The sequence below is a fragment of the Vanellus vanellus genome (assembly GCF_965231255.1).
Source record: "Vanellus vanellus genome assembly, chromosome: 7".
Lineage (NCBI taxonomy): Eukaryota > Metazoa > Chordata > Aves > Charadriiformes > Charadriidae > Vanellus > Vanellus vanellus.
The window spans coordinates 29,024,116-29,032,428 of NC_138912.1; the positions used below are offsets into that span (position 1 = coordinate 29,024,116).

General features: G+C 37.8%; 1 protein-coding gene across 1 annotated transcript; it reads left to right on the top strand.

The window, feature by feature from the left end:
* Positions 1-5,186: 5,186 nt before the first annotated feature.
* On the top strand, positions 5,187-8,042 carry LOC309674415 (pulmonary surfactant-associated protein A-like; the record flags this gene model as incomplete). The annotated part of the gene is made up of 4 exons (XM_082486440.1): positions 5,187-5,319; positions 5,928-6,044; positions 6,855-6,923; positions 7,666-8,042. 4 exons carry the CDS (start codon positions 5,187-5,189, stop codon positions 8,040-8,042), a joined length of 696 nt encoding a protein of 231 aa, XP_082342566.1.
* Between the last annotated feature and the right edge of the window lie 271 nt (positions 8,043-8,313).

Consider the following 8,313-nt stretch of genomic DNA (forward strand, 5'->3'; position numbering starts at 1 on the left):
GGAAATCCTAGACAAATATAAGAAGTGAATGTTGTTTTGAACAAGGTAAAGCTGGAGAATTGTCCACGCCTGCTTTTACCACACAGATGCTGTGCCAAGGACAAGCTCAGAGAGCTGATATCAGGAACTTGCAGCACAGTGACACATTTAAGATTAATTTCTCACAGATTGCTAAAATAAACTAGCGTGGCTGTACGGCACTGCATTTTACGTGAGAGTGCGGCATAGCTTTATGCAGATTGGGCCATGATAAGGTGGTTAGTAATCAGCTCATTTCAAAACAGTGTGCTGAGCGAAATGCAGAGTTCACCTTGTTTTCTGAAAATTAGAGGTTTGAAGGCTATATAAAATTGGTTCTAGTTTTGAAACCACCTTGGCAGTTATTAGTTTTCAAATTACTTTTTTGAGGGTAGCGTGCACAGCTGCTATAGAAAGAAACAGTCTTCATGGGTACACAGTGTCTTTGAAAATCAGATTCCCTTTTTTTTTTCTCCTTTGCCAATAGTTGAGTGGGCCATTGTGGGGTTTGGGTTTAATTGTCTGGCATTAACAAAACAGCGTATCTGATGCATTAGGGGACATCAGAATGAATCTTACTGTTCTGCTTAAAGATAGAAAGTAGGGGTAATGCAGTATCTGGGGCCCACTGAAACCATTAGAGTTCCCTGGCTGGGTTTTGTGGGTGTTACCCAGCTAAAGATCTTCAGCCATCACCACACAGGTGTACCTGTACACTTCAGAGTACCAAGCCTGGTAGCTATTCTACAGGGATGCCAGGTTGCAGAAAAAAAATATTTACTTTCTTTCTTCCTTATTCTAGTATATTTGTTTTGCCTAATTCTCTGCCACATAACCAAGGAAAGTAAATCTAATGACTAAGTAACCTCTCACATTGGATTATGGTTTAGATTTCTTATCAGCTTCTATTGTGTAAGTATAGTCTGACTCACGGGAGAATAACTGTTATCAAATGTATGTTTCTTTGAAAGTTTTGGTAAAAGATAATAATTTATATTTTTTTATATATGTCTTAAGCCACGTTTTGCTCATGCCACACTTTCCTAAATGGACAGATGATAGTGTGTAGCTGGTGGGGCTTTACTGACTTCCCTGATTAACGTTTCCAACTCTTTATTTGATTTTAAGTATAAACTGTGTTAGGTGAAAGAAATAGTACAAATCTACAAAGATTTATCATGTTGTTCGCGTGTTAAAGTTGCATGTATATGCATGGGGAGGATGTATATGGGCAGTGATACCACGCAACAGTACTAACTGTTACAACTGTTGCAGAGTTGCCTAGAAACTGGATCTCTAGGAGATTATGTTCTGGCAAATTAGGTTCCGAAGAACTTGGGCACCTACATATTTAAAATATCAGTTCCCAAAATCTGGATCCACTAAGTTCCATCTTATCTTGCAACTGTAGAAATTTCTTAGAGCTGTAGGTACCCCAGAGGTCTGCTGCCATTCAGAAACAGAATTACCCGTGTCTTGATTGTGCTGAATTGCCTGGTATTTTGCCTAGCAGGTACTACCTAATCCACATCTTATACGCTTAACGCTAGTTCTTTTCATCTACCTCATTTGGACTGCAGAAAGAAATAGTTTCAACTGGTGTGATTAGAGGCTTTGTAAAATGACTAACCTGCATTCAAAGCTTTGCTGCATATCGGGTAGAGGAAGGACTTGAAGATAGATTGTTTATAACATACATTTGTGAGCGTTAATTGAGTCTTCGCTAAAAAGGACATCGATACCTCTTCAGTTTGCTTTTTGGTTGTTTTTTTTTCTTTTGTGAGGGAGGACAGACCATGCTGAGCAGTTTTAACTGCAGGACGAGGCTCTCAGTTGTGAATGGAAGTGGATTTCAGTGGCAAGGTTACTTCTAAACGGGATCCTAAACATATCTCCTCCTCTGGTATTTTCCCTTAGCTGGGTCAGTCAGTTGATAATTAGATATCTCTTTATTTGTTGAACAAGGAGCCTAAAGATATTGGCTTGAAGCTGTGAATTCTGCTGGGTAGAAAGACACTATAGTCAGGGATCATGACAAAACTTAAGTAGTTTTAGTAAAATGCAGATGAAAAGTAGAAACTATTCTGTCCTTAAGAGACCACAGTGTAAACTGGCAAAACAGAGAAAAGCTGTGGAGCAGAGGTATTTCTGTCTCACAGGTGAGGGACTGGTGTGTTGGCTTGCTGAGGTTCATAAAACAAACCTCAGCTGGGATCAAACATAAATGTCCTAACAGTAGAAGGCATCAGAACCAGAAGGAATTTACTCATGACATGCCAATCTTTATTGCTGGGAAATCAGAGGACCAAAGCCTCTGTTTTGGGGTGGGTTTTTTTTACTTGAAAATGTTGTCCATTTGAAGATTGTGTGCATATATACAGATTTTTCCAGGATCCATCTCTGACCAAGTGAGGATCAGCTGTACACTACATGCAAAGGAGACAAGGTGCTCACAGAAATATTAAGTGTATGCACAGCTAGAAAACTGTGTTAAGGTAAGGTAAATACATCAGATACAGAGACAGGAAACAAAGTTTAGCATTCTGACTATCAGGTCAGACTCTATATGGAAGGTAATGTGCTTCCCTAATTAACAAGGCCACCTTGCCTTCTACAAAAGCCACTAGTGGTCATATGCCATTTTTGCTTTTTTAAAACAAGAAAAAATGGTTAGAGTATCACTTAGAATTATCCAAAGTTTCTTTTAATTTTTATACATTTTGTATGTGTCTACAAATCTGGAGTTATCTGTTAGTTCTAGGTTGTATTTTCTCCCAACTTTGGCTTTCTGTTCTTTAAAAGAAAAAGAAATTTCTCAGCTCTTAAAATGGTTCTCAGTATTTGCATAACAAGTGCGTAAGCAAAACTAAAAAGCCTCATTCGTGCCCTCATTATTCAGTCTCCACTTCAGCAGTGTCATTTAACAAACACGACACTGTATAAAGGGGACTTGCGTGAACTGCTTTTTCATTTCGCTTTGAAGGAGGAGGGTAAGTTGAATTTCCTTTTAATAAATCACAAGAATCTTCAGCTGGAAGTCAAACCTGTTCCTTTTCATTTCTCTGGTCATATTTACATTTTAAAAGTATGTTTTCCTTTACTAGATCTTTTGTACTTTGCTTATATTAGCAATTTTAGTAGATGAGGAGATGCCTGAAGGACAGCAGATTGTAATGACTGATGGTGGTCATTAAAAGTGGATTAAAACTGAAGAGCTGTTTTTTCCATTGTGCTACATAACTGATCAGAACTCTGACTCTGCATCATAATCCAATTACGAGCTGGATGCAGTAGTCCATTCAAATGTAATTCCCTGAACAATCAGCACCAGACGGAGAATACCTGTTGTAATTGTGTTTCCTTATCTCAGGGACGTAAGTATTCCTAGCCGCCTAAGGTAGGTTTCTCTTAAAAACTTTAATCATCTGCTCTCTGAGTCCTTGGCCAGCATTGTCAGAGGTGTCTGCTAGCCTTCGATGTAGCCAAGGGTAAACAATTTGATACACTTCAGATTCAACACACGGAACTCAATAGCGTGTGTGTTCTCAGGTGGATTTGAAATTTCCACTTGTTAAAGTGGAAATTCTTGACCATGAGGAATAGGCGCTATCACTTAAACAGATTCTATATGCAGCAAAACACCGAAATTTATGAAATTGAATATTCTTATGTTCAAGGGTATGTCCCACTGAATTGCTTTTGATGAGACATTCCTCTAGAAAAACAAGTGAACTTTGTCCTTAAAAATAGTTGGTATTGATGCAGACCTAGGATAATGTCAAAAGCCTTCTATGATAGAGTCAGTCTGGAAGGTATAAACAATATCTTTTTTTTTAAAAAAAAAAAAAGCTCTGACCGGTTTTAGTGTATCCATTTAATAAAAGGTAATAATAACAAACTGATATTTTGATTCTGCTTGGCATAGATGCTTTGAAACTAATACCTTGTTTTAATTGATGAACCCAGATGTTAATCTTGCAGTGTTCAAGCCAACCAAGATTTTATTCTCAACTTTAAGTGGAGCTGGATGTAGAACATATTATATGTCAATTGAAATGATCTTGTCAATTCTGATTTTTTTTAAGGATGGAAGTTTTTAAGAGAGTGTAATGCATGATCCTCTCTAATTCGTGCCAAAAGAAAAGTGAAATCATGACCATTAAGTTATATGTTTTGTATGACGGTCAACCTATCAGGGCCATCTCATTAGAAAGGGATACTCCTTCTTGCGTCTTGAAACTTTCTTTATCTGTGTTATTAACTGAACGATGCCAATAACTGTATATGTCCATGCCATAGTGTCTTATAGTCCATCCATTCAGGTTTTATAACCGCACGGCATTACCAGTGCCGCATACCCACTAGCTGCATTGTAAACCCGTGATCTGTAGTTTCAGAGTGCTTTTTAGTCATGATATCTGGGCGCTGAGATTATAACCCTACTTAATGTTATATCTTAAAGGATAAAATAAGATGAGCGGGCCTATTGCCAACGGGCAAAAATGCATTTTCTACAAGACTAACTCTGACATTTTCAAGCTTATGGAATTCTGTTCAAAACAAGATAGGCATGTCGATTGAGCTATAAAATTTTGCCCACATGTAAAACACTCTATCAATCTGCTTGTTTCAAATAAATGTGCTGAAATAGTAGTGTGCTTAAAGAGATTGCTAACTAGCTCCAAACCATCACAACCACCACTGTAACAAATTCTGCCTTTCAGGTTAGTAGCATATGCATCTATGTTTCATTGAGCGATTATAGCCCTTACAGACAACTAATGGCTTAAGTGTGATCAGTTACATCTGAGCCCATCAGTTCTCAATGATTAATCCAACAAATAGTCAGTGATAGCTAAAAGGGTTATTTGTCTTCACTGCTCCCCATGTGTGGCTGTCATTCTGTAATGAGCCCACCAGTCTGTATCAGTCTAGAAACAGTTTTGTGTATAAGCTATGCAATCGTAGCAAAATAAATCCGGGAAATCTCTTATACCTAAACTGTAGACTTTATTTAAACAAGGAAAGAATGTAAATTACAAGATGAGACGAAGGCGGGGGTTAGGGGAGAAAAGAAATGTTCAATTACACAAGCCAATGCCTACAATGTTTTAGAGAATCACTGCCTGAAAAATATATGCTTTTTCTTACAGCTGGCCTGAGCAATCATGCCGTCCTGCTCATCCTACGTGCTCATAGCAGTAGCTACTTTGCTAGTGACTTGCCATGCGCTGCATAAATGCCCAGGAATTCCCAGGCTACCTGGAAGACAAGGTCTTAAAGGACAGATACATCTACCAGGTAAGTAAACTTCCCTTTTTTTTTGCAACAAATCCTTCTCATGAAGGCTGCGTGAATGAAAACAGTTGACACAGAAGGATATGTGCCCTCGAGGAAGCAGCTGCATTAAGCAGAGGAGGGAAAACAGAATGGAGGTAATGGTCAATTTAATTTTTTTTTTCTAAAATATAAGCCTCCTCTCTTCTGGGAGAAGAGGGGAAATTATCAGGTTATCAATCCTTTAACATATAATATATATAAATATCTATCTATCTAGGTAGTTTTTTTCCATTGACTTTCCAAAGGGAATTGCTTCTTTCACAGCAGAAGCTTTTTCTTTTGTTAAAAAGCATGAAGAAAATGTTATTCCAGTATTTACAAGTGTAATGAAAAGACTTCTGGCAGCTTTCTCTAGTATTCAAAGACAGTATGTGCAAAAGTAGTCTGGTAAGGAACACACTTTGCACTGCGTAATTTTCTTTCGATGCAGAAATGCTTTCCCCAGGTCCATTAACAAGGCTAAAGCACATTATTCATATGTGTAACACACTTCAGTTTAAGTTCTATTTCATCCTGCAGTTCCCAGAATATGCATAAATTTGAAAGAAAATTATGCTGCTCTTTTCCAGGTCTCATAGGACCCCCTGGAAGCCTGACAGGACGTCCTGGAAGAGATGGTCTTCCTTGGCTGCGAGGTGAGAAAGGAGAAAAAGGGGATATTGGGCCACCCTGTGAAAATGGCCGATGTACTCATAATGTTCTGTCAGTCAAATGGACTCTCTTTATTGGGTCAAATATGTTGTTTTTTATTGACTGTGAAGTGCAGTAAGAGTTGCAACATTGCAACTTGGAGAGAGGGAGACACAGCAATATGTTGGGCTTCTACATTGCCATTTGTTTTAGTTGTGAATAATGGGAACGCAATTACAGGAGCACACTAGTAACTTTATTCTACACGTAGGACCTATGTTACCCATGGAAATACGTATGAAAAAAAGTATCTACCTTTACAGCGAGTTCCCATCTTTAGCAAGCAGTGCTGGATGAACTCTATTTCACGCAATCTATACAGAAACCCTCCTATACCAGTGTTTTTGGTTTCAGTTAAAATAAGATCCCACTGTAAAAACACAAAGCGTCCACCCAGCAGATTAAAAAGAAAATGGTATGGTGCCATACAACTGTTCCCTCCCCAAAATCCCCCTTGTGCCTGTTCACTAACGATTATTAGAATGAAACAAATTCTCTTTGGCAAAGCCGCTTTCACAGACATGACAAACATAAGGCTTCAAACAAGAAAAAAAATAATTTTCTCCTGTGCAGAGGGGAATTATCAGTATTTCAGAGGGTTAGAGGTTTTTGTTGGTGTTCTTTAATATAGATTAACAACAGTGTGAAAAAATACCAGGAAAATATTTATTTTACACCAAATGATGTTAAAAAAACAGATTGTGTGCTAGTTAGTTTTGGAAAATGATTATTTTATACAAGGAATCGTTCCTATCAGCACAGCCTAGTTTTGCTTGATTGTATAACTTTTATTTTTGTCTGTGTAGATCTACTTGATTCTCTGAACACTGAACTCCATGTAAATTTGAAACACCGACTTGCCAGACTTGAAGGCGGTAATTATTCCCATTTTTACTTTTTCTGCTCACAAACTTTTTAAGTGCAATAGGCAAAAATAATTATAGAATCATGACTTGCAGGAAAGAAATTGCACTTGAAAATGGTGCTCCATCCCAAAACTCCATTTTCTCATCCAAAGCAGGGAAGATCAGGAATCATTTTTCCCAAAGAAGCAGATTTCTCTCAGGAACACTAATGTGCATTTATTTAAATTTAGATTTATTAAAAAAAAACCATTCCAACTATTGTTGCACTTTCCACATGTATTCATGGGAACTCCTCAGCTTTGTACCACATTGCTAGCATTTTTGTGTCGGCAGCCAGATTGTTAAAGGTGCTGAATTGTTTTTGTACAGAGAAGGAATTCACAAAAGTTATCATTTCTCTGTTTTACTTGCTCAAATTTGGAGCAGACTGATCCTCTTTAGAGAGTACACACAATATAATAGGGCTGATAGTGCATGTAGTAAATGTTAGTGGGGCATCCTTGTCTTGGAGAAGACAATGACAGATGGTTGCAAACAGCATAACAATATACTTAGTGAACAACTAGTGAACTGGTTAAATTTTGAAAATCTATTCCTCTTCATCCTTTAGTCTCATTCTTGCCCTCTATTCCCCCCTCTGTTCCTCTTACAGCTTTTAATTTTCTCTTCATCTCTTGATTTCTCTGTCTTTGTTTCCTCTTAAATATGCCATAGGAAATTAAAAATCTAACTAGGTTTTTTCGTGTTTTAGTGCTTGCTTTGAATGGGAAAATAAGAGAAGTAGGAGACAAAATACTTGCCAGCAATGGGAAGGAAGTTGATTTTTCATCTGCTCTACAATCCTGTGAAGAGGCTGGAGGAACTATTGCAACTCCCATGAATGAGGAGGAGAATAAAGCTATTTTGGCTATTGTGAAACAGTATAACCGATACGCTTACTTGGGCATTAAAGAGGGTCAGACTTCGGGTCAATTTATGTATATAAATGGCATGCCTCTGAATTATACCAAGTGGCACCAATATGAACCTAATGGCAAAGGGACAGAAAAATGTGTAGAGATGTATACTGACGGGAGCTGGAATGACAAAAAATGCAGCACGCATCGCCTCACAATCTGTGAATTTTAAAGAATGACCTTTCAGCCACCTCAGACTATGGAGAAAATAAAATATCCTCTGTCTCAGGTCTATGCAGTATCTGCAATTATTCTATGTCAGAAAATCTAAAATCAATCATAGTATGGTATTTTTTATCCTTTAGAAAATGCCAAATGTGGTAGGTGATTAACTTCATTAAAATGTGCCTAATCTGATGTGTTTATCTTTTTTGGAGGGTTGGCAATAGCTCAGAATTCATTTTTCATGACAGACTATCTCTGTGCACTGTGCCTTTGTGAAG